The 25,219-nt window shown below is 33.8% G+C and overlaps 9 protein-coding genes and 1 non-coding gene across 10 annotated transcripts; 7 read left to right on the top strand and 3 right to left on the bottom strand.

The window, feature by feature from the left end:
* Positions 1-798: 798 nt before the first annotated feature.
* On the top strand, positions 799-2,661 carry CEF1 (Cef1p; the record flags this gene model as incomplete). Its single annotated transcript, XM_003672491.1, has 1 exon — positions 799-2,661. One exon carries the CDS (start codon positions 799-801, stop codon positions 2,659-2,661), a length of 1,863 nt encoding a protein of 620 aa, XP_003672539.1.
* Positions 2,662-3,318: 657 nt separating this feature from the next.
* GAS3 (putative 1,3-beta-glucanosyltransferase) lies at positions 3,319-4,899 on the top strand (the record flags this gene model as incomplete). The annotated part of the gene is made up of 1 exon (XM_003672490.1): positions 3,319-4,899. One exon carries the CDS (start codon positions 3,319-3,321, stop codon positions 4,897-4,899), a length of 1,581 nt encoding a protein of 526 aa, XP_003672538.1.
* A 773-nt stretch (positions 4,900-5,672) lies between these two features.
* Positions 5,673-7,967, bottom strand: SKY1 (serine/threonine protein kinase SKY1; the record flags this gene model as incomplete). Its single annotated transcript, XM_003672489.1, has 1 exon — positions 5,673-7,967. One exon carries the CDS (start codon positions 7,965-7,967, stop codon positions 5,673-5,675), a length of 2,295 nt encoding a protein of 764 aa, XP_003672537.1.
* A 480-nt stretch (positions 7,968-8,447) lies between these two features.
* TRS130 (transport protein particle complex II subunit TRS130) lies at positions 8,448-11,840 on the bottom strand (the record flags this gene model as incomplete). The annotated part of the gene is made up of 1 exon (XM_003672488.1): positions 8,448-11,840. One exon carries the CDS (start codon positions 11,838-11,840, stop codon positions 8,448-8,450), a length of 3,393 nt encoding a protein of 1,130 aa, XP_003672536.1.
* Positions 11,841-12,048: 208 nt separating this feature from the next.
* ESC1 (Esc1p) lies at positions 12,049-17,067 on the top strand (the record flags this gene model as incomplete). Its single annotated transcript, XM_003672487.1, has 1 exon — positions 12,049-17,067. The coding sequence occupies one exon, from the start codon at positions 12,049-12,051 to the stop codon at positions 17,065-17,067; it is 5,019 nt and encodes a 1,672-aa protein (XP_003672535.1).
* A 1,556-nt stretch (positions 17,068-18,623) lies between these two features.
* Positions 18,624-18,696, top strand: NDAI0Ktrna1A. Its single transcript has one exon. It is a non-coding gene; the product is annotated as a tRNA-Ala (tRNA).
* Positions 18,697-19,143: 447 nt separating this feature from the next.
* On the top strand, positions 19,144-19,956 carry ORA1 (oxidoreductase; the record flags this gene model as incomplete). The annotated part of the gene is made up of 1 exon (XM_003672486.1): positions 19,144-19,956. The coding sequence occupies one exon, from the start codon at positions 19,144-19,146 to the stop codon at positions 19,954-19,956; it is 813 nt and encodes a 270-aa protein (XP_003672534.1).
* An 89-nt stretch (positions 19,957-20,045) lies between these two features.
* Positions 20,046-20,756, bottom strand: NDAI0K00990 (uncharacterized protein; the record flags this gene model as incomplete). Its single annotated transcript, XM_003672485.1, has 1 exon — positions 20,046-20,756. One exon carries the CDS (start codon positions 20,754-20,756, stop codon positions 20,046-20,048), a length of 711 nt encoding a protein of 236 aa, XP_003672533.1.
* Positions 20,757-21,734: 978 nt separating this feature from the next.
* On the top strand, positions 21,735-23,879 carry MRE11 (MRX complex nuclease subunit; the record flags this gene model as incomplete). Its single annotated transcript, XM_003672484.1, has 1 exon — positions 21,735-23,879. The coding sequence occupies one exon, from the start codon at positions 21,735-21,737 to the stop codon at positions 23,877-23,879; it is 2,145 nt and encodes a 714-aa protein (XP_003672532.1).
* A 330-nt stretch (positions 23,880-24,209) lies between these two features.
* Positions 24,210-24,893, top strand: FSH2 (putative serine hydrolase; the record flags this gene model as incomplete). Its single annotated transcript, XM_003672483.1, has 1 exon — positions 24,210-24,893. One exon carries the CDS (start codon positions 24,210-24,212, stop codon positions 24,891-24,893), a length of 684 nt encoding a protein of 227 aa, XP_003672531.1.
* Between the last annotated feature and the right edge of the window lie 326 nt (positions 24,894-25,219).

The raw sequence follows: 25,219 nt of genomic DNA, 5'->3' as shown, positions 1-25,219 counted from the left end.
TTTGTTTGACAATAGAGGGGAAGGAAACTCCGAGAGTCAAACTTCGAGCGAACCGTCGAGGAAGTAAAAGCGGAACAGAGTTGAATGTATTTAACATACAGAGACGGTATCACAAGGAGTGCTAGAAATATTTGTTTGGCTCCCTCTCACCAAGTGACAATGTGTTATTTTATTCTCATCTTCATCTTGCTTGAATGAATACATAGGGCTCATGAAAAATAAACGCAGATAGTTTGACTGTATTTTGGCAAGCATTTCTTGGTGGTCCCATCAGAAGTATTTCTCCCTCGTTATTTGGATCCCTTGTTAGTTGCTTAGCGAGTGAAAGAAAGTGGTGCAATACTATTTTTCAAAGAATACCTCATATGGACAATGGGCAACCAGTCATCTTGGCAATATATTACAACTATCGATGACATAAACAAGTACTGAAAAAGATGATAACAAGCAAATATGTTAGTCTTATATGCATTGAAAACGGTTGACTTGATCTCAACTATGTTTATAAAGGTGTTTACTTTGGTACGTATTACCTGCCTTTCCTTATTTACGTTTGGAGTTGTTATATATTTTACCCTTCTTCAATGGTATGTCTGGGTGTCATTTTGGAAAAATCAATGATATGATATGATATGATATATGAGAAAGTTATCTATTATAGTTATTATTATTATTAAAAAGAACTTCCAATGGCAAAAGTTGTAACCCCACCTCATACACAAGGCCACTATAATATACTGGAAAGTTGGTACCTATCTGATACTCACCAAAAACATATAAAGGAAACAAGCAAAAAAAATGGCGCCTGTCCCGATTTACGTCAAAGGTGGTGTTTGGACCAACGTAGAAGATCAAATCTTAAAAGCTGCCATACAAAAATATGGGACTCATCGATGGAGTAAAATCGCCTCACTATTACATAAGAAGACTGCAAGACAATGTGAAATTAGATGGAATGAATATTTGAACCCAACTTTAAATTTTAATGATTTCTCTAAAGATGAAGATGTTAAATTATTGGATTTGGCTAGAAAATTGCCTAATCAATGGAGAACTATTGCTGATTCATTGGGAAGGACTGCTCAGTTTTGTATAGAACGTTATAATAAATTATTATCTGCAGATGATAATGACCAAGCAACAAAAGAAGAAGAAGGAAAAGAAGGAGATCGTGAAAATTTGATGTTGGGTTCTTCTTTAGATTTTAAAATAGGTGATGTGAATCCTAATGCAGAAACTCAAGCAGCTAAACCTGATAAGGAAATTTTGGATGATGATGAAAGAGAAATGGTAGCAGAGGCAAGAGCTCGTTTAATGAATACACAAGGTAAGAAAGCAACCAGGAAAATACGAGAAAGAATGTTAGAAGAATCAAAAAGAGTAGCTCAATTACAAAAAAGAAGAGAATTGAAAGTCGCAGGGATAAATACTAAAATCAAAAAGGGGAAAAAAAAATATGAATCAGAAATAGATTATAACGAAGATATTGTCTATGAACAGGAACCTGTTGCAGGTTTGTATGATACTACAGAAGAAGATAAACGAAGTGAAATAAACTTTAAAAATTTTGAAAAAGCTGTAAATAGGAAAGGTTTAAAAGAGAATAACAAAAACGAAGAATCTACAAGTAGACCTCTAGGAACCAAACCCACTATAAAGAAAAGAAAGGCATTTGATGATAGAGATGGAAAGTTGGGCCCAATGACAGTTACTGATAATATCTTAACAAATGACTTCAAAAAACCGAAATTATCATTGTCAAAGCCTGGAGTAGCTAGCGAGTATGAATCAGCCGAAACAATAGAGTCTAAGAGGCAACAGTTGTTAGATGCGAAAGACGTAGGTGTAATTTTAAAACACGGCAAATCAGCTCCTGTAGTGAAGACTGAAATTGAACCGGACTTGACCTCAACGAAACCGACAATGTCTCGGAAACAAATCGCAAAGTACCTTGTGAAAATGTTTGCAATGTTACCATCTCCGAAGAATGATTTTGAAATTGAAATCGATGATGAATATACTGATGAGGGTGATAATACTGATGAAATCCAGAGAAATGTTGATGACGAAAGAACTGATAACCAAGGTAAAACACCTCTGTTTTCCGACAATGATGAAGAATACAAGGTGGATGAAGCAACAACTTTTCCAATAGATATTCCTTGTCTTGAGTATAGCGATGAGCTGCCGTTACCAGGTACCATCGAATCCCCTAATGATGACTTTGCATTAGAATTTAATAAACTAATATTATGTTCATTATCCGAGTCAACTTATATGGAAGACAGAGAATTTGAGAAATGTTATAATGATGTCAGCATGATGATAAGTGAGGAGCAGAAGTTGATGCCGAAAGACAAGAAAAAAATGTATCTAAATGCAGTTGAAAATTACCCTCCCAAATTGGGGGAACTACAAGAATCGATCCAGGATAAATGTGATCGAATTCGTGAGGTACAAAAAGATTTATTGTATTTGGATGCATTAAAGCAAGAAAATACGGAACTTAACAGTGACTTGTGTGGTAACATTATACCTAATTTACGTGATTTACAAATGAAATATTACATTTATTATCGAATATTTCAAAATGAATCAAAGGGAATAAAACAACGTAAGGAAGGATTGGAGAATGATCTCCTAGGATCTTTCCGTAGATGATGCACCGCCAATTCTCTCTAACTAATATTCAAAAATCCACAAACTTACCTAGAAATATTATTTATGCATATATATTTGTAATTTAACTTACATATTCCGACAGGTATAATGTTAGAAAATGCGAGACTTAGAGGCAGAAGAAATATTAGAAGATATTGTCCTTATTCCTCTATTATGGGACCCTTTTGTTCGTAAAATAGAGAATGGTAAGTTGTTAAGAGGTGAATTATTCAAAAAGAATTTGTGACGCTCTGAGTTTTACCACTTGAAACGTTATATAAAAAATTGTAGAGTAATATTTCTTCAAAATAATTGTTTAATTTCCATTCATATACCTTTTAGACAACAACAATACACAGTATCTACCTAAGATATTACTCTTTTGAAAGTTGAAAAATAATGTTCCCAGAAACTGTGACACCGACACTTTCTCTTTTGTTCTCCACGTGTTTTTTTTCGCGTTGTTTTTGTTTACATACAAAAAAAGTAAAAAAGTGAAAAATTACAAAAGAACTCCGGTAATTAGGTAAACAACTTGAACAATTTATTATAAAACGTAACTTCCTCGAGTTGAGACTTCGAAAGATAATCTTAAAAGAGAAAAGTAACTCAGGCGCTAACATAACAGTCGCTAACAATAGGAAAACTAATATACTCATGAAGCTTTCAACATCTGTTTTGCTATCCCTTCTGGGTAGTTCCACCATGGTTAATGCCATGCTCCCCATCCATATTAAAAATTATCGTTTCATTAAACCATCCTCACCAGACAATGATTCTGAAGAAAATGATGTTTTCTTCATCAAGGGTGTAGATTATCAACCAGGTGGGTCCTCCGGTTACGATGCTGACTCAAACTCTGACGTTCTTTCTGATGCTGAAGCATGTGCTAGAGATGCGTTTGTTTTCCAACAGCTTGGTATCAACACCGTTAGAATTTACTCTTTGAACCCAGATGTTAACCATGATAAATGTATGACCATTCTTAATGATGCAGGTATCTACGTTATGCTTGATGTTAATAGTGGGAATTATGGAGAAAATTTGAACCGTGCTGATCCAAGTGGTTCCTACAATAGTCAATATTTAACAAGAGTATTCAAATTCATTGACGCGTTTAAAAATTATCCAAACGTTTTAGGGTTCTTTTCTGGTAATGAAGTTATTAATGATGAAAAGGATTACGCTGATATTGATCCACAATACGTTAGAGCTGTGCAAAGAGATATGAAACAATATATTGCTAAGCACTCTAATAGAACCATCCCTGTGGGTTATTCTGCCGCTGATAATTCTGATTTAAGGTTAGCTACATTTAAGTACTTACAATGTAACTCTATGGATGGTAAGAAAGTCTCTAAGGAATTGGACGAATCAAAAGCTGATTTCTTTGGATTAAACACTTATGGTTGGTGTTCTGGTTCTTCTGACTGGACTACTTCCGGTTATGATATCTTAAATAGTACTTTCAGTGATGCCGTTATTCCTTTGATGTTTTCTGAATATGGTTGTAATAAAAATATTCCAAGAACTTTTGATGAAGTTACCGATGGATTATATCCAAGTAATGGGTTAGGTAACCTTTTCTCTGGTGGGTTGGTATACGAATTTGCTGAAGAGGCAAATAATTATGGGTTAGTTAAACTTGATGATTCTGATGGATCTATGTCTTACAAGGATGATTTTGATAATTTGAAATTTCGTTATGATAAATTAGAATTGCCTACAACAAAGGAGTCTGATATTTCTAACTCTACAATATATAAATGTGATGCTTCCCGAATTCAATCGTCTTATTCCGATTTCGGTGTTAAAAATTTCACATTACCAAAGCAACCTGATACCATCGCGAATTTGATCAAATATGGTGTTAATGGTACAAACGTTGGTAAGTTATTAGATGATTATGATGTCCCAACCACATTTAATTATACAATCAAAGACTCAAATGGTGATGAAGTTTCTGCCACATTAAGCTATGCTTCTTCAAACTTGATAAATAATTTGAAAGGTGTCTCCACTGCTAATATCGCTTCAAGTTCGTCTTCTTCTACCTCTCAATCAAGAATTTCCTCTTCAGTATCTACTTCCTCCTCCTCCTTTTCCTCCTCCTCCTCCTCTTCTTCTTCGACATCATCTGCTTCTAGAAGTAGCGGTGCTGCTGACTTCTTATCCATTCCAATTTATCAATCTAGTTTCATGACTCTGTTTACTGGCTTGATTAGTGCTTTATTATGAATTTGACGTACCTTTACCGCACACTTGCAAAACTATTCTATATCACAACTGTTATTCTTCCGTCATCGATACCCATTCGCAATATGTCGGTCGGATTCTACAGCTCGAAATGATTCATTTTTATGTTCTACGATTATTTTTATTTAAATGAGGTCTTTCAATATATATCTTTTTATACATTATGTATTCTATTATTCTAGACTATATAAACCTTTTGTAATTATATACCTTTCCTAACTATGAAACTCGCTCAGTTCTTAAAAATATTTATTTACCTCCTAATGTAATAGTAATTAAATGATTACTTAGTATTTGCACTTTTCCTTCCTTATCCTGTAACTCTATAAAATAATTGCAGCAGCGTATTATAATGAAAATTTACTTGATTGTAGAGAACCATTATATCCTTCATTAAAAAGTACTGATTTCGTTTCTTTTTGTACACACATATTGGTATTATTTCATTGAATGAGACACGAAAAAGCACAAGCATTTTTTTGTAGATTCTACAATGTTCTTCGATTAATAATAAAAAAAGGCGGTAACAGAAAAAGAAAAAAAGGGAATTAGATTAAGGTAAACAATTGTATATAAAAAGTTCCATACAAAAAGTATGTTAATAAAGTCTTATTCATTCGTACTATTGGTTCATCGACGGAGGGAGAGAAATGAAAAAAGAAAAAGAGAGTTGATTTAACAGAATATTATTTCTCGTATAACGCAAAAAAGAAGAAGAGGGAAAGTTTTGAAAGGTAAGAAAAAAAACAATGATGTCAGTGCGTCTTATGTCCAGAAACTTCTTGAAACCAACCTGGAATATCACTACCACTCCCATATAATGGTCTATCCGGCATTGTAATATTTTCCATTCCTAAAGTATCTTTTAACCATGGATGGTTTACTAGCCCACCAGCATCAGCTCTTTTCCTTGGATCTAATTGTAACATTGGTAATAAGAAATCAGCAATTTCTTTTGCTTCTAACGGTTCAAATTTATATTTTTCCACAAGAACGTCCTGTAGTGGCCAAAATTTCAATTTCGCTATATTTCTTAATTGGCCACGAGAATTAAAGAAATTCCTTGTATATTTCCCATTGTTCAAAAGATATGGAGGTAATTCACCTAACAATTCCATAATTTGTGCAATATGATCATCATCTTTAGTGTATGAATGTCCTTCATCTGGTTCAAATAAAAAATCACCAGTAATTAATTCGAATATTAAACATGCGGTAGACCAAATATCTGCACTACAACCCCATGGTGCTCCTATTAAGACTTCTGGAGATCTGTATTCTCTAGTTTGAATAGAATTTGTATAATGTTCATCGTACCAACATGCGTTACCAAGATCAGCAATTTTAATTTCAATGATGTTCGAATCACCTTCTTCCTGCTGTTCTTCTTCTTCGTTATTTGAATCGAGTCTCCTAGCGGAGTTTTCTAATCCGTGTTCTGATATTTCAAAAGAAGATAAAGAATTTGCTAAATTTTGATCTTCTGTTATTACTAAATTATGAATAGCGTTATTATTCTCTATTGTTGGTGTTGTTGAAGTTACACTTTGATTATTAATATCAGTACCTGTTAATTCAGAATTATTGTTGTTTATTGAGCCGTATTTTAGGAATGCATTAGCGTTACTATTGCCATTACTTAGGGCCATATTACTTCTTGAATGTGATAATAAAGTAGAGAATGCATGAGATGATGAAAGACTGCTGTTTGTGGAAATATTTTCCAAATTTGAATTGATTAGGCTATTGTTATTGTTACTCATACTATGTTGTAAAAATTGATTTTTCATTTCAAAGAAATTTGAAGAACTTAATGGAGAAGGTAGAGGTTGTGATCCTGTAATGATTGTATTTCTTCTTGGTCTTCTACTTGGTATTCTTTGTAAATTGTTATTATTATTATTATTATTATTAATGCTATTATTCCTACTATTTATATTGGCAGCGCCAGACCCGCTATTATTTGTAACTGGAGTGCCGTTCATCATTTGATATCGCGAGTATGAATTTGAAAAAGATTTAGAAAATGAAGGGTTACTACCATTAGCATGAGAATAAGGTGGTGGATCTTCTGGATGATTCTGTGGTGAAGGCACTGCAGTATTGTCTATATTAACATTGTTTGTATGAACCGATAAGTTTCTTCTCAATTTTCTTAGATCTCTTTTTTGTCTATCTAATAACTCTACCATTTGTACAATAGCTTCCACATCTCCAATCTCCATAAGAACATTTTCTGGTTTGATATCAGTATGTATAATTCCACATTTCCTATGCATATAATCTAACCCCAATAATAATTGTTTGGAAATTTGTTTAACATAGATCAATGGGATACCTCTATGTTCATATTTTTTAATCAAAGCCAATAAATTTTCTCCAAGAACTTCAAATACCATTACGACATGATTCCCATTGGGACCAGCATGCATAAAATTATCCAATAATTTCAAAATGTGTCTAGAGCCCAAATAAGCAGTAGACAGTGAATTACTCAATTGATTCAAGAGTTTAATTTCATCTAACGCAGCCTCTGTATATACTTTATCACTTCTAACAATCTTCATGGCAACATGTGATCCATTAACAGAATCCAAAGCCAACCAAACGGTCGAGAAATGGCCCCATCCCAGCTTCCGCACTAAGATGTATCTATTTTCTTTATAACCTTCTCCCTTAAAAGCAGGATGATAACCACCTGGCTTATAATCTTTCAATGATTCTTCATTTTTTTCATCACAGGATGATTCATCGGAAAATACGTCATCATCGTCATCGTCATACTTATCCTCTGAGTTTTCACTGGGTGATCCATCTTGGTGTTTCTTATCAATAGTTCTCTGTGAGTCCTGTAGAGCCAAAGACAATTTAGAAGTAGTAGTAGTACCAGTGACGGTAGTACCAGTAGCGGATGACTGAGTACTAATACCCGTACCGACCCCACTTTCTTTCTGTTTCAAAGTAGGATCAAAGGACATAGCAGCAGAAGGGGTAGTTTGCTTCCTTATATGTTTCGCAATGAAGTTTGGATAATGTATTGACGATCCCATCTCTTAAAACATCGACTGTCCCTCTCTTTGCGGTGCTTGCTTGTGATCGAGTTTTTCTTGTTGTTATTGATATCTTATTGCCTTCAATAAATGATAAACAAATTCCCATGGTGTGCTTTTTTTTCCAATAACTGGAAATTCGAGCGCTTCTTTTTTGAACGCTTTCCGCCGAGAAAACCACAGAAGAAGATGCGACTCATTCCATGTTATAAGCTCTGTTGAAGCTTGTTGATGTGTGGAGGAGGAACGTATGAATACGATGAGCATGCCAATTGGAATCGATTACATGTAGAAATATATATATTTTTCCACCAGAGCACAATTGCAACATATATTGTGTTTTTTTTAGCAAGGTCATTTCAAATACGGATATATAAATAAAAGTAAGTAGCTGTCAATAAAGAAAAAAAGAAAATATTTTAATTCTTTTCTATAATACAACGTAGTTCATGTAAAGCATATGACATCCATCAAAATATACTAAAATACAAATACCGATTCAGATTCATTACAAAAATCTATCCTTATAGATTCCCTAATTTCGGACGTTATTTCAATGTTCGGAAACCGTAGATATCCACGTTTTAAGGGAACCAAAGATATATCATACTCCAATATGTCAGATTTTATACCAAATCTTTTCTTACCAGTGACAAACCATTCATTACTGCTCATTATTTCAAATATGTGTGGTGACACCATATTGTTTAGTTCGTGACTCCACAATTTATTCATGTTTTCAATCCTAACTTTGAACGGGACTGGAATTCCTAAGTCAACTGGTTCAAAGTTGTGATTAGGCAATGGTTTATCATCTTGTGATAAAAACTCGACGTAATAAAATGGCTCATAATCCGGAAGACTAACAGGTACAACAACTTCCCTTAAGTTTGTATTCTTGGAATATTCTGTCATATCAATATCATCCATTTGAATACCGTTAGAAATTTTCTTCAAACAGTATATCATCCTACATTTGACTTGTTGCTCTATCGGTAGACGATTTAGCTGTTTATATATCGCATTCACTGTCAGACACTCATTTTTATCTGCCTCCAACTTTATAATTTTGTCCTTCATATATAATTCATAATCGTAATTTAAAAACGGAAGTATTTTCAAATTCCAATACAGTTTCCATTGCTCGAACGTTTTATAAAAATCGATATTTCCTTCAATTAATATTGAATCAGTAACTAAACAGTCAAGTATCTCTTTCAAAGATGTATACGAAATCTTAAGATCTAATTTATCCCCAGGATTAAATGTATCCATAGTCTTCAAACGATAACAATTCAAGCAACTTTCATTCGGATCAGTACTTAATAAGACCGGTTCATCTGGTGTATAGCTACCACTAATTTCATACTTAGAAGCATCAACATTTTCTAATTTACAACCATAAACAAAAACAGGATCCTTTTGGTTAACAGAGTTTAATAGAAACTTGTAAAAAAACATATCCTTTTTGAAGATATCTTCAACTGACACTGAGATAGGTAAATTACAGTATATTGGTATTTGTTGTATCTCTTTATATGCTGTATCATTCATTTTAAAATTCATGGTAACATCTAATGTAAATGACATCAAAGGTAACGCCAAAAAATATGGAACTATTAATGAGTCTTTTTCTGGATTCTTGATATTATATTTCGTAACAAAATTTTCTCTACTCTCCTCATTCTCATTCTCATTATCATCATATGCTTGCATTATTGGTTCGAAACTAATTGGGTATGATTGCCCCTCATGAATTTCATTATCCAGCTTGCGAACCTTTATATCGATATCTATGGATTCTACTTTGTTTAAATTTAATATCTTTACATCGAGACAATATTCTCCTAATTTTTGAGATTTTGCTTGTTCTATTGCCAAGGAAACGTTATCCTCGTGGAAATAGCGCTCAATTTGAATCTTCTCTTCTTGTTCATCAGTTTTAAAAGATTTAATGAAGTTGGTATTCGCAATACAAACACTTAAACTTATTGGCACAAATTCACCAAATGCTATGTTCCTACATTCTAATTCGCAAAAATTAGATCCTGGTTTAAGAAATAATGAACTTTCTGTATTTTCGAAGGTGACCACGTCGTCGTGTTTAATATTCTCCAAGATCAATTTGATCGAGCTTACTTCGACATCATCAGGGAAACCTTCATTACCAATGTCAATATCAATTCCGTACTTGTTTGGTACTCGGAGTTTAACAAATTTTATCTTTCCCAATTTGAAGAATCTATCTATCGGATATTCAAAATTCAAGTTTTTTGAATTTCCTTGTATTTTTAAGAATTTATCGTACCAAAGACGTTTTTCTTCATCAGTAGAAGACATTTTTAAGATATTTAAGGAAGCATCACCTAAAATTGTTCTCATTTCTAACTTTTCACCATCAATTTCAATCTCTTGCAAATCAGGACAATGTAATAACGAGTCAGCGAAAATTTTCAAAATATTAAACCCAATGACATCCCAATTTGATTGCATATAATATTCGTAACATGAAAAGAATAATGAAATAGCGCTCTGATATTCCTTCCTTTGATAATGCAACGTGCCAATTTCAACAGAAAGAATATCAACAATTCGTCGACGTTTTCCACCACATCTGTCGTAAACAGATAAAATTTCTTTTGTTTTTTCGAAAAAATTCTTATGTAAAATATCCTCTGTTTCGTAAGTTGACTTCAATTTAGCGAATTCGTATTTGACTGTTGCTACATCTGAATATGATTTCCCAATTAATTGAAATGAGGAATTTAATAGGACACCATGAATCCAACAGTCTCTCTTCACAGACAGCAACTCCCCTATAATTTCGCAATAAACAGGTGACGTTGCCATTTTTTCCATAATTCCCAAATCGGTTATTATTGTGTCAATAAATATATACTTGAATTCCAATAAAAGAACCGATTCAATAAAAATACTATCAATCTTAAAGAGAAAGGTCCGAATTAGCTCGTACGTTTTAAGAAGTACCGTAGGTGTCATTGCTTCTAGTTTAAACAATCCATATTGTTTAATGAAGAAATATTTATAATATTCAAATTTGTTTAATGCTTTATTAGATAACATTTTATAAATCGACTTTTCATGATCAATGTTGAACTGCAACGAACACTCAAGTTCACCAGTTGGTATCTGTAAATCTTTTGCTGTATCGGTAAAACACTTCCTGATAAGAGCTAATTCTGAACTTCCTTCTTCATATAAGCCAAACATGGTATATACTCCAAGTAGCTTCTCTCGTAATAACAATTCTTCTTCAAATGAATTCTTTCGGTCATTTAGTTTATGAATCAGATAATTTAGTCTATGTTGAAATACATCTAATAGAAAGGATTTTAAGTTCTGGCTTAGTTGATTCCAAAATTCCTCCTTTTCCTTAGGTGATTTATAAATAGATTTCAATTCGAGAGCACTCACATCAGGGAAATCTTTCGTGACTTTCTCTATCAACGATACAGACTTAAAAAGCTTCTCATCCATCACTTCGGAATTAGCATATAAAAGTATAATTGGCATAGATTTTAATTTTAAATTCCCTTCATTCTCTGAAACTTCCTGAACGCTTGGTAACCATTGTCTTAAAAGAGGACGCACTTTGGATCTATAGTCATCGATTGAAATACAATTCACAACAATAAATTTAATAAATGGTTGAAGAACATGTTCCTTTCGGTTATCAGTATATTCTAAACATAAATTGACGGGCAATCTCTCAATGGTCTTAACTGTACCATTCGGTAGCTTCCAATGTAGGTCTTCAAACGGTAATATTTGAAGGAATTCATTTTTGACTGTATTAAAAACGTCAAAGGGATCAAAGTAACTGATTGAAACACCTTGTATAGAATCTAACATCCTTAATGAAAGCACCTTTATAGAATCTTACCCTCTATATTTAGTCTTATATGTTTCAGCTTGCTTTGTTACAAAGATATTTAGCTGGAAAATTTCATGTCGATGATATATTTGATAAAAAGACCAAATAAAGCTTTATAACAGTTACTTAGAAAAAAGGTCAGCTATTCTGAACACAAACAACGAGGTGACGAACTAAGAGAAAAAGATGGAAGAGACCATGTCTACAAATGGTAATAATCGAGAACAGAAGCTAAAGTTGACGACTCCAAGCAGAAATTTTAAAAAATACTCATCAGTCTTCAATTCTAGAAATAGACCATTGAGCAATGGAAAGAGCTGTAGAATAGAGAAGCCACATATTTCATTCTCTAGACAGAAGAAAATCACAACTACGAAACTTTTCAAAAGGGAAGCCATTTCAAATGAGGATCAAACGGCCACAAGAATGGTTAATTGGATAGAATCCTTTCTTGCAAGAGGGAAATCATTATTAGCTACAATAAGGAATGAAGATGAAAAATCCGAAAAAGAATTGAAAATGGAACAAGAATATGTCGAAAACGAAAAAAAGATTGTGCAAACTATTCTTGAATCGGAAATACCTAAATTACCAATTGTAGGGAACGTAACATCAGATATTCATTCTATAGATACATCATTTAAAAATTTGAATGATACGATACATGATAGTTTTATTAAATCTGACGATGATGCTGGTTCAATAAGTAATATTAGAGATGAAATTGAAGAAAATAGCCTGTATGGAAAGCTATCCGATGATATTGATGAAGAAAGGAATACATCAAACTTGGATATTGAAGAGTCAAACGATGAGCTAGACGACAATGTTTCATATATAAATGAAAATGAAAATGAAAATGAAAATGAAAATGAAAATGAAAATGAAAATGAAAATGAAAATGAAAATGAAAATGGAAATGAAAATACTGAACGTTTAGAATCGGAAGAGCCAGAGCAAGAAGAATCTCAGGAAGAAAGTGATGTGTCTTTAGTTATTCTTTCAGACGTCGAAAGCCCCGATAACCTATCAGGTATACCAGCCAGTTCAACGAAGTTTGTTGATAAAGAGAAAGGCAATTACGAAGTTTCTTCTGAAGACTATACTTCTGATGAAGTATCAGAAGAAGACAGCGAGGAAGATTCGAGCCGATACAAGATGGTTGATGAAACTATAGATAATGAAGGACGGTTACAGAATTATGAGCCTGCTTCCATAACGAATAAATTAATGACACAAACCCAATCAAATCACCGTAGTGTCAATGAAGTACCCCAAGGACTTTCTGAAGAAGATGTAACATCCGAATATAGTGACGAATATAACGAGTACTCCGAAAACGAAGAGGAAAGTTTGGATGCTTCCGACCTACGCACAAGATTTCACGACGAAAATGGTAACCTGCAAGAAGTAGATAAACTGGGAGAAGGAGACTATATGAATATGGAGGTGGGAGATTTTACCGAAGAGTTGCCTGAAGTATTAGCGGACCGAGTAATGGAAGAATCTGAAGAAGAGTCAGCTGAGGAACCTGAAGTAGAAACCACAGAGGGATCAGAGCTCGGAGACATTGAGATTAAAGTCGATAGTGAAGAAGAATTAAAGACTGAAGGCCAAGAAATAGAAGCTAAAGATGTAGGAATTGAAGTTGACAGCGAAGAAGAGGAACAGGAAAATGCTGCTTGCTCTAGTGTTGATTTTGCTAGGTTTATGAAAGCACGAAATCCGAAAGATCTTGTTCCATCTCTTGAAACACCATCTACGGATATTTTACTGACAAATAGAAACGACCCAGAAACGGCCCTCGCTTTAGTAAACAAGATTGGAGAAGAGTTGGGAAGTGGCCAAATGGATGCAATTTCCAACTTACAGGAGCATGTACTTCGTTCAGACTTAGGCAATGTCGATGATGCATCCGATATTTCTAATAATAGCTCTCTACAAAGTGATATTTCCCAAGAAATCGACGTTACCGAAACAGTCCATAATGAGCAAAAGGAGTCACCACCTGCCAATACTGTAGACCTTCCAAATGATACTAATATGCCATATATGCAATTACCATCTGATATGTTTAATTTTCAAAGCATAGCAAACGAAGCGTTATCTTCAACTAAATTAGTAAATATACAAAATACTTCAGATTCTCATCATTTGGACGTACTATCGGGCGACTCTGTCGAAAAAAGTAGCACTCTTTTAATGGATGACCAAGGTAAAAACGTAGATAGTAATGTGGATGAAAATCAAAATATTAGTGGTCAGGAAACAGAAGAAAGGGACCATGAAGTTCATGAATCACCCGAACTACAGACCAGAGAAATATTTTCAACAAATCGAAAAGCAGGAAATGGTCTTGCTGATGAAATCGACCAGGAAGAGAAAAAAGAAGGTAGAGAAAGTCAATCACCCATTAACGTTTATTCAGAAACCCCTATATTAGAAAATGAAAACAATTCTTCAAATGATGGAGTAAACCATGATCTTAAGGAGGGACCTCGATCTTCGCAAAGAACAAACAGAAATATAGACGTAGAAATCGCCCAGGAATACAATTCTGTCCAGGCATCAAAAGAAGCTACAATTACGGAAATAGAGAAAGAAAAGAAGATATTGAACAATCCCCCTGTTTCTTCAAGGTATGAAGTCTTAATAACCGATTCTGTTTACAGTTCCCCTACTTCTGACAAAGAAGAATCTTTAACGACAAACACAGATTATATTTCTCCATTTGCAGGTGATCCTTTCTCAGTTTCTCCAGGAATTGCTAACACGAAAGATATCTTAAAGAAAACATTATCTAGCTTGGAAAATAATATCAATGCAATTACGAACGATGTAGAAGATAATAATGACTATATTCAAGAACCAAGTGTAGATGTCCAAAGAGAAACTATCGATGTATTCTCTAAGGAAACATCTCCAGATGTTACTACCTCGAAAGAATATAATTCTGACAATTATACTCAAAGTATGTCGGAGTATGTCACAGCTATATACGACTCATCATATCAAGAAAACGATGCTGAATCATCTACAATTTCTAAAGAAAGCATACAGACATCCAATTCCCAAGTTGATAGTACTACAGAACGCCCTCATGCTCAAGGGAATGGTATATGGAGAACAGATAGTGAAGGCGAAACATATAAAGAACAACAGTTTAACGGTCCAAAACTCCAATCAACAATTCAATCATCAGAAGAACTTTCGAAGGATAGAGTTTCGGTTGAAGCAGAGAAGACCACTACTCCTGAAATGAACAACTATGACGAAAGGGGACTATTAACGGAATCAAGTAACGATATTGATGTTTCTTCAGCATCTACTCCTTCTAAGAATGATAGGAGCATATCAAGTAGCACTGATTCAAAAGAAGTGGATAGAAACGCTCCAGCATGGAAGTATAGAGTTCAAATATTGGATGATCAGGAAGATAATGAACAAGTAAATGAAGTCGAGGAAAACCAAGGTATTGGCAATAAAAACAGAGAAGAAAAATCCGAAAAAGCTGTTTCTTTATCCCCACCCAGATCTCAATCGTTGTCGAGAAGATTTATTTCTTCACCAATACGAGCAGTAGAATCGTTAGCAAGTGGAATCAGGGACGTAGCAAGAGTTGCCAAAAACTTCGCAGAGGAAATCGATGCTTTGAACTCAGAAAGTGAATACTCAATACAAGATGAAGCGGAAGATTCTGGGATGAATAAAATTAATGATTCCAATGTTGAAAAAAATCGTAACAATATAAGTACTAGTGACGGTAATACCATCAACGATAGGTCAGTACCTAGCAGCTTAAACATCCAGGCAGAAGCTGAGGTTGATAATGATGATTCCTCAAAAGCACAAACAGATGAAGTACTGGAAAACGAGCCATCTGTACATCTTTCAGATAGTGCTTTCAATAGCAATGTTCTTCATGAATCCTCTGCGCAAGGCGAACCTTATGGGGATTTTTCTTTCAAGCTTCCAGCCAAGAATGATAAAAGTACAAATGAAAAAAATGAATTTATGCCACATGATTCCGACGTGCCAGGTTATGAAAAATTAGATGAGGTAACTAGGGTTGATATGATTTCACAATTTGATAAACTACGTGATTTGACAGAAACTGTTCAAAATGATATAAATTCCGTTATGACAAATATCAACAACACGTCAGGTGATGCAAGTGCAATGAATGAAGAAGCTTCAATCAAGAAACCAATCCAAATAGATAGCGAACTGGAATTAGCAGCCCATAATAAGGAGGAAACCCAATTTATTGAAAATGCAAGTGAAGATGAAAAAGATCAATCGAAGTTAGCTGAATCCACAACTGTAAAGAATGATGGACCATTTGATGAAACTGTCTCGAAACAATCCTCTCAACGGGACGTTTCCCAATCTAATATTTTAAAAGGAGAAAGTGTTGAAGAACCCATTGATTTAAGTTCCGATCCACCATCAGAAGAAGATATAGAGTTACTGAGTGATGAAGGTATCAATATAGACAACGAATGGCCAGCAGCTCATAAAAAAACAGAGGACGTGGGAACAACGCTTGATATACCAAAACTTCATCGAGAAAGTGAACAGAAAAGTGTAGATGACATGGTATCTGAACCAGATGAGGACATAATTTCAGGACATATAGACAGTACTGGTGTTGCAGCAGTAGAAGGCGTAGAAAGAAATTCGAATGCTGATGCTATAGCAAATGAGTATAACAATGACGAGGACAGAATTGAAGAGCATGAAGAAACAAAGAGTGATTCTGAACTCGAACAAAAGGAGGCGGTAAATCAATCAATTGAAGTGCCAGTTATAGAAACTATTATAGATTCCGCTGATGATGGCTCTGTTGTACCTGTAAGCATCTTGCCGAAGGAACCAAGTAACTCGACAGAATTGGGAAAAACTTCAAATATCAGTAAGCCTTCTACTCCTAATAACGAAACGTCCCATGCCTCTTCTGATCTAATCAGATCACAGTCTATCGGGAATCCTTTCAGTAGTGTAACAAGCGGTAAGTCTCCAACTAAGAAGAAGGCCCATAGATCTGTAAGAAAGAGAAAAAGAAAGATTACTGATACACCTTTATACGTAGCAGCAAAGAAGACGAAGAAAACAGATGAACAATCAAACACTTCTAAAAAACCGAAAAAAATTCTAAGAACAGCAAGAATAGAAAGAAAGAAAGATCAAAAAAGCAATGAATAAAATGTTGTACTAAAGATGCAGAGTTATGATTTCATTTGGCCCAACTGTTTTTCAGCCTTATTCTCATGACACCATACATCTTTTCTAAAATTTTATAACAAAAAACTATTTTCTGTATCATCTTAAAAAGATTATATAATGACACTAAAATATTATGGTATTGTTACTGATATAATTCCGCTCTATCATATCATCGTTAAATACGCAGTACGCATGGAGACAATTTTTTCATGTTTTCGTAGTAGCATCCCTGGTTATGTGAAAGTGAGAAAAAATGTGTTACGAGTAAAATATATCTCTAAGCACTGTTATCAGCTACTTTTCTTCACGACATTGTCCTAAAGGTTCTTCAAAACTTCCCTTGGTACTTGAAACAGTAGATATGTTTTTACCATAGTTTTTATACTCTCTGACATTTCACAGTCCCAAAAAATGAAGTTCGAATGGTTTGTCTCTGAACATTTGTTTTTTCATGGTGGTTCAGAAAGTCCGTCGCGGTGATAATTCCTTCGGAGTTATGAGAAATATTAGGGGAGCCTTTTATGTAGTCACCAGAATTCAAGTCGATTCGATTCGATGTAGTCTGGGTGTCTAATAGATGGAAACCAGTGGTTTTCAAGGGGTAATAAAAAACTCACTGAAAAATGAGTAATAGTCAAACGTATATTGTAGTTAATAATTAAATATTCCGAAGATATATGTATCTGATACAAAAAAAAAAAGGAAAAAAAGAGAATATTCATAGTAAAGTTAATGCCAAGTAGTGATCGACTTTAAGTTTGTAGGAGGAATATGTAACCTAATAATTAGAAAGTTAAACTCCACAATACACGGAACACAATCCATGTGCTATTTTTGCTGGAACGATACTTGTAGTAAGTGTTACTATTAATATGGTATGGTAAATGTGTAGATGTCAAGTTTGGTGCATTGTCCTCTAATATGAAGCGAAATGATTGCCGAACCTGGTAAATGCTGGAATGATATTCTTGCTAGAGGGTACTATTAATATCCCACGATGAAAGTTTAGATACCAAGCTTGGTATAATGACTTTTAATATGACACGAAAAGATTATCAAATATGGTAAAGACGCGAAGAACCACAGACACCGACTGACGCGACTAACATTGAGTTGACATGTCTTTCAACGAGATATATTCTCATGTTTTCTATCCTGCCATCAGGAAGGTAAAAATAGACCAATAACTCGAAGTTTCAATTCCTGATTTTCCTGTTGTTATATTTTTTTACTTTATATTTATTATAGTTTATATTTTTATTTACTTTCAAGAAAAAAGGACTCTATTACTTATATTATCAGAGACTATGAATCATAAATAAAATAAACTCATCTAAAGCTAATTTACATTCAAGATGGAATTTTACAATACGAATAACAGAGGATATCAAAGAATGGATGCTTCCGAGCGATTTTTGTTTGCAGCTATGGAAAAAGTCTTGTAATTATTAGAATATCTAATATCTGTGGTGTCTGTCGACAGATAATTAAGTTGAAACTCCAAACCATACTTCATCACCAAAAATGTAAGCTGTGGGCACATGGCGCAGTTGGTAGCGCGCTTCCCTTGCAAGGAAGAGGTCATCGGTTCGATTCCGGTTGCGTCCATTTAATTTTTTTGTCTTTTAAAATAATAAATATAAAAAAAGAGCAAATGGTATAAAGCCCTTTTATTCTTGCTAGGATTGAGTTAAGTTGTTTATCTATATTTCCAGTGTTGGTTGGGTCATAAGACTTTGTAACAGGTGCTTTCCTGAAGTGATAGTTGGTTTGTTTTAACTCGTTTCTTACTGTCTTCCTTCCTTTGTGAATTTGCTAAACTAATCCAATGTTAAATCTCGGACTTTAAATTTGCATTTCTAACACCGATTCATAATTATTTTTTTTTTTATTCTTGAAAATTTACAGATAAATAAGGTTCCTATCTCAAGGAGATATCCTCGAAGTATAACTTCCAATTCTCTTTCATTTCTAGATCTCTAAACAAAAGATTATAAATTTGTTAAGTGGTTTTTGATTTGCATACCAACCAAGAATTTCAAGAAAGGGCAAACAATGTCACAAGGTCGTAAGGCAGCAGAAAGATTATCAGGCAAGACTATTTTCATCACAGGAGCATCAGCAGGTATTGGACATGCTACCGCAGTAGAATATATGGATGCATCCAATGGTGAAGTGAAGTTAATATTGACTGCCAGAAGATTGCAAAAGTTACAAACCATTAAGGATGAGTTATTGAAACATTATCCTCAGGGTAAAATTTTCATTGCTATGTTGGATGTTAGTCAATTGGATACCATTGAACCATTTTTAAAATCTTTACCTGATGAATTTAAAGATATTGATATCTTGGTTAATAATGCAGGGAAGGCATTAGGTTCAGATCTAGTGGGAAATATTGATGTTAATGATATTAAGGGGATGATGGATACTAATGTTCTTGGATTGATTAATATTACTCAAGTCGTATTGAAGAATGTCTTCCAAAAGAAAAATTCTGGTGATATTGTCAATATCGGTTCTGTAGCAGGTAGAGATGCATACCCCACTGGGTCCATTTATTGTGCAAGTAAATTTGCTGTGAGAGCATTCACTGAAAGTTTAAGAAGAGAATTAATTAATACTAAGATTAGAGTCATATTAATTGCTCCAGGGATCGTGGAAACTGAATTCTCGATGGTTAGATATAAGGGTGACACAGATCGTGCTAAAAGTGTATATGAAGGTGTCAACCCTTTATTGCCTGAAGATGTAGCTGATTTAATTGTTTATACAACTTCAAGGAAGTCAAATACTGTTATTGCAGACACATTAATCTTCCCAACATCACAAGGTTCAGCTTTCCATGTTAGTCGTGAGACAAAATGAGATGATATAAAAAATAAGACTAAAATCAATCGCTATTAAGTTATTAATGAATATATAAATAAAATAAAATATAATAAACGAGATGTATATCAAACATTTTCTTCCAACACCTTTAATTTCTCGATGAATTCATCATAACTTATCAAACTCTTATGACCTTCATATCTAATTACTTGTTTGAAATATAACTTTTTATTAGCCATGATTTTGTCAATATAATTCCATAACCCTGATTTATCAATTAGATACTGAAAAGTTTCATCTTTATCCCAATTTTGCTCCACCATTACTTCCGGTAAGAAAGTAGCACTATGAACGGTTTTTGTATGAGGGTGAATAAGTTTCACTTCTATACCATGTTTCCCAATTTCCCAATCATATATTCCATCTTCAGAATTGTCGTCATCATCCTCAATTGGATAAATCGTTTTAAATGAATCAAGAATATTACAACTACATTTCAACTTAGATAATTCCTTCGCTTTTATGGGTGAGAATCTATCATCTTCCAAAGCAGCTACAAGAGAGTATCTTTCAATACCATTTAATATATTCAATTTAGCAAAAGTACCAATACAACCCCTTAAATCGTACTCTTCTTCATCGTCACCATTGCTATTCTTTTTCTTCCATGTAATGAACAATGACTTCTTAGTGTTTAAATCCACAGGATAATTTGGATATAATACTTTTTCTATTTGTTGGAAAGTAATCCCTTTATTTTTATGGAAGAAATGTAAATATAGTTGATAAAACGCATAGAATGCGTACGGTGATGATTTTAAAGTTTCTTTAGCCATTATATTCAACTTCTTCTCCTTGCCTTGATTAGTTTTATTGCTTATACAAATGATGTTCAAAGTAGTTTCTCTCTTTTCTTCCTGTCACCTTAAAATATTATTATTATTATTATGGCCGTTGCTTCCCCCGTGGATAGTTCCAACTTTATATACTGACAAGAAAGAATCATAATGATATAACTGTCGTTCGAATGGGAGAAACTAGAGGGCAAGAAAACTAGACAAGTCTATAAGATTGAGCAACTTCCTATACCATCTCCACTTTTGTTGTCAAATAATCTCAGCTGTATTCTTTAAGTTTCATCAACTAAGCTGCGACGTTCGTTAACCCCAAAATCAACGAGATAGCAGGATAACGAAATAATCTCAATACGATATGATAACGAAATATTTCTCCAAGGTAATAGTCAAATTCAATCCCTTTGGTAAAGATGCCAAGACAGCCAGACTACTCCTATCGGCTATTCCTCCAACTCAACGATCATTGGGGACAAAATTGACAAGCGAAGTATTAGATCAAGCATCTCCTACGAAACCAATGGTGAAGGTAGTTTTCAAAGATAAGACAGAAATGGAATTCGATCCAGTAGCGACTACTTTCCAAGAAGCCTCTAATGTATTGGATCGTCATTCAAGGAAATTACGTATTAAGGAAACAATTGAAAATCAATGATATCACTGTTGCCATCTTTTATGTGGTATCTGTTACATTCCTTTAATATCGATTCAAATATATGTAAGTACTCTTATATAATATATCCTGTAAATATATTCATTCATTCATTCATTCATCCTTTTCCTTACTTTCTATTCCTATCTATAACCTTTGTATTTAAGAATACATAAGATGAAATATTTTACTAGACATTATTAAAATATAAGATCTGGAAAATGCAAACTTCGCAGAAAAACATTGATTTGAATAACTACCCATAGAACTTTTGTATATATCAAGAGGACTAAACATTACCTTCTACCATGATAGATCCTCGTTTGCCATTAGATTATCCAGATGAAGATACCATCCGTATCTTATTAACGACAGATAACCATGTGGGTTACAATGAAAATGATCCCATAACAGGAGATGATTCTTGGAAAACCTTCCATGAAATCCTAACAATAGCGAAGCAAAATAACGTAGATATGATCCTTCAATCAGGTGATCTTTTCCATATAAATAAACCAACAAAGAAATCAATGTATCAAGTAATGAAATCATTAAGATTAAATTGTATGGGTAATAAACCTTGTGAATTAGAATTACTAAGTGATCCTGCAAAGATTTTCCACTATAATGAATTCACTAACGTGAATTATGAAGATCCAAATTTTAATATATCCATTCCATTCTTTGGTATTTCGGGGAATCACGATGATGCAACTGGTGATTCACTATTGTCTCCAATGGATTTACTTCATGTAAGCGGTCTTATCAATCATTTCGGTAAAGTTATTGAATCTGATAAGATCAAAATAATACCCTTATTGTTTCAAAAGGGTATGACAAAATTAGCTTTGTATGGGTTAGCAAGCGTTAGAGATGAAAGACTTTTCAGAACGTTTAAAGAAGGTGGTGTTACATTTGAAATACCGACAATGAGACAAGGTGAATGGTTTAATTTAATGTGTTTACATCAAAATCATACAGGTCATACAAATACTGCATTCTTACCTGAACAATTTTTACCAGATTTCTTAGATTTGGTCATTTGGGGTCATGAACATGAATGTATTCCAAATTTAGTTCATAATCCTATTAAAGGGTTTGATGTGTTACAACCAGGTTCATCAGTGGCTACTTCTCTTTGTGATGCTGAAGCTAAACCAAAATTTGTATTTATTTTGGAAATTAAAAATGGAACGCAGCCAAATTTGATTCCTGTTCCATTAACAACTGTAAGAACATTTAAAATGAGAACAATATCATTAAAAGATGTACCATCTTTGAAATCACATGATAAAGATGCTATTTTAAAATATTTGATTGAAGAAGTGGAAGAAATGATACAAGAAGCAAACGATGAAACGAAAAGGAAAATGGGTGAAGATTACGTCCAGGGTGATGACCAAGATGAGGAAGAGGAAGAAGATATAATGAATCAATTATCGTCACCATTGATTAGGTTACGAGTAGATTATAGTGCACCTTCAAATGGTCAATCTACATTAGATTATCAAGTGGAAAATCCTCGACGATTCAGTAATAGATTTGTTGGTCGTGTTGCTAATCCAAATAATGTTGTTCAGTTTTTTAAAAAGAAGAGAGAAACAAAGAAATCAACAAATAAGAATGCAAATAATCAAATTAGATTGAATGATAAAGAAATTGAAAACTTGATCCATGAAGGTAATGGAGAATTAGAAGTACAAACTTTAATCAACGATATGTTAAATAAGATGACTTTATCCTTACTTCCAGAGTTAGGTATGAATGAAGCTATAAAGAAATTCGTTGATAAAGATGAAAAAGCTGCATTGAAAGATTTTATAGATCATGAAATCAATAATGAAGTGAGTTTTTTGGTCACTAATAAAGAAATTGTTGAAGGTGAAAACCCTGAAGAAATTAAAGCTTTGATGAAACAAGTGAAAAGAGCAAATTCAACCAACAGATCAGAGTCTCTAGATGTACCACAAAGTAGAAGCAACAGTTCGGCAAGGCAAGATGAACTAGGTGAACATAACAACGATATTGTTATGTCAGATATTGAGGCAGCTACAGAGTATAATGAAGAGGATACATCTACTCAAACAAAGAAACCAAAATCAGTTAGCAAAAGAGTTGCAAGGACAACAACCAAAAGGAAAGCTTCCTTGTCGGATTCAATTGTCGTTTCAGATGATGAAGACGAAAATGTTGAGGAAGAGGAAGAAAAGGAAAAAGAAGAAGAAGAAGAAGAAGAAGATGATGATGATATAATTTCCCTAGATTCTGAAGCAGAAGAGGTAAGTCATAGTAGACGGAAACCGGTAGCTAGGACACCAAGGAAGAAGAATTCTAAAACTACAACAAAACAGGCTACAAAGGCTAAAACTACGAGAACAAAAACAAGAACTGCAGTAACAAAGACGCCGAAAACTGATATTTTAGGTAGTTTACTAGCTAGGAAAAGAAAGTGATCCTACGCATACGTCGGAACGTATTGCAATAAAATAATAATAATAAATAAATAATATGCATCTTATTTTTATAGAAAGTTTTCCTCCACTTTGCATATTCTAGCATACTCCCTGCTATATATTATATTGTTGAAAACATCATTCTTTGTTTTATCTACCATTGAAGTCGGAATCGGATTAAAAAGTAATCTTAAGCTCGAAGTCATAAGTTTTAATTTGTAGCGCTTACAGAGAAGATGTTCATTACTTAATAATTCCGATAACCATTCTATGAGACTCGATGATAAGAAAGCAGGTTGAAGAAACCAAAACGAAGTGAAGCTAATAATAATGGCAAAGAAGATATTAATGTTACATGGGCTGGCTCAATCAGGAGAATATTTTGCATCCAAAACAAGAGGGTTCAGAACGGAACTAGAGAAACAAGGTTACCAACTGTGTTACGCAACAGCGCCAAATAAATACCCTGCACCAGATTTCGATATCAATCTAGATGATCTGGATGGAACTTCTTTACCATCTGAATCGAATGAAATATTAGCTTGGCTACAAAAGAATCCATCTGACGATACTTACAAATTACCTGATACTACGATATCGTATTTACATGATTATATAATTGCCAATGGTCCCTTTCATGGCATTGTTGGTTTTAGTCAAGGTGCTGGAGTAGCAGGTTATTTATTGACTGATTTCAATGGATTATTACATTTGAATGAAACGGAACAACCACCGTTGGAATTTTTCATGTCATTTGGTGGGTTTAGATTTAAACCAGGATGTTATCAAAAGCAATATGATGAAAATCCCATTAAGGTTCCGTCATTGCATGTTTATGGAGATTTAGACACCATTACAGAACCTGAGAAGGTTCAATCTTTGTTAAAATCGTGCACTGAAGGTACAGCAACGTATCTAACACACCCTGGTGGTCATTTCGTTCCAAATTCAAGAGGATTTTTGAAAAAAGTTGTAACTTGGTTAGATAGTTTAAATGATCAAGAACAAACCTAATAGAAACCAGACTCGGTTGTCATACTAGTGACCATGGCATTCGTCTAACACTACTGATACTTTCCGCTACATTACATAATTAATTATCCTATAGACATAGAATTACCGTAACGTTACCATTGCTTAAAGGGTCAATCTATTGCCCCAATAAAATCATACGTATTAGATACACAGCAACCATCTTATAGAACTAATTGATATTTTGCTTAGTTTGCTCTCTCATTGGCAAAGATCACTCTTTAGCTTTTGAAATTTGGCCTCCCACTACAGGGTTTTCTGAGTAAAATTCTATATACTCCGTGATAATTTTTCTCTTCAAGATGATT

Source organism: Naumovozyma dairenensis, chromosome 11 (genome assembly GCF_000227115.2).
Source record: "Naumovozyma dairenensis CBS 421 chromosome 11, complete genome".
In the NCBI taxonomy this organism is placed as follows: domain Eukaryota; kingdom Fungi; phylum Ascomycota; class Saccharomycetes; order Saccharomycetales; family Saccharomycetaceae; genus Naumovozyma; species Naumovozyma dairenensis.
The sequence above is the reverse complement of the archived record's forward strand: the minus strand, read 5'-3'. Positions and strand labels throughout refer to the sequence as shown.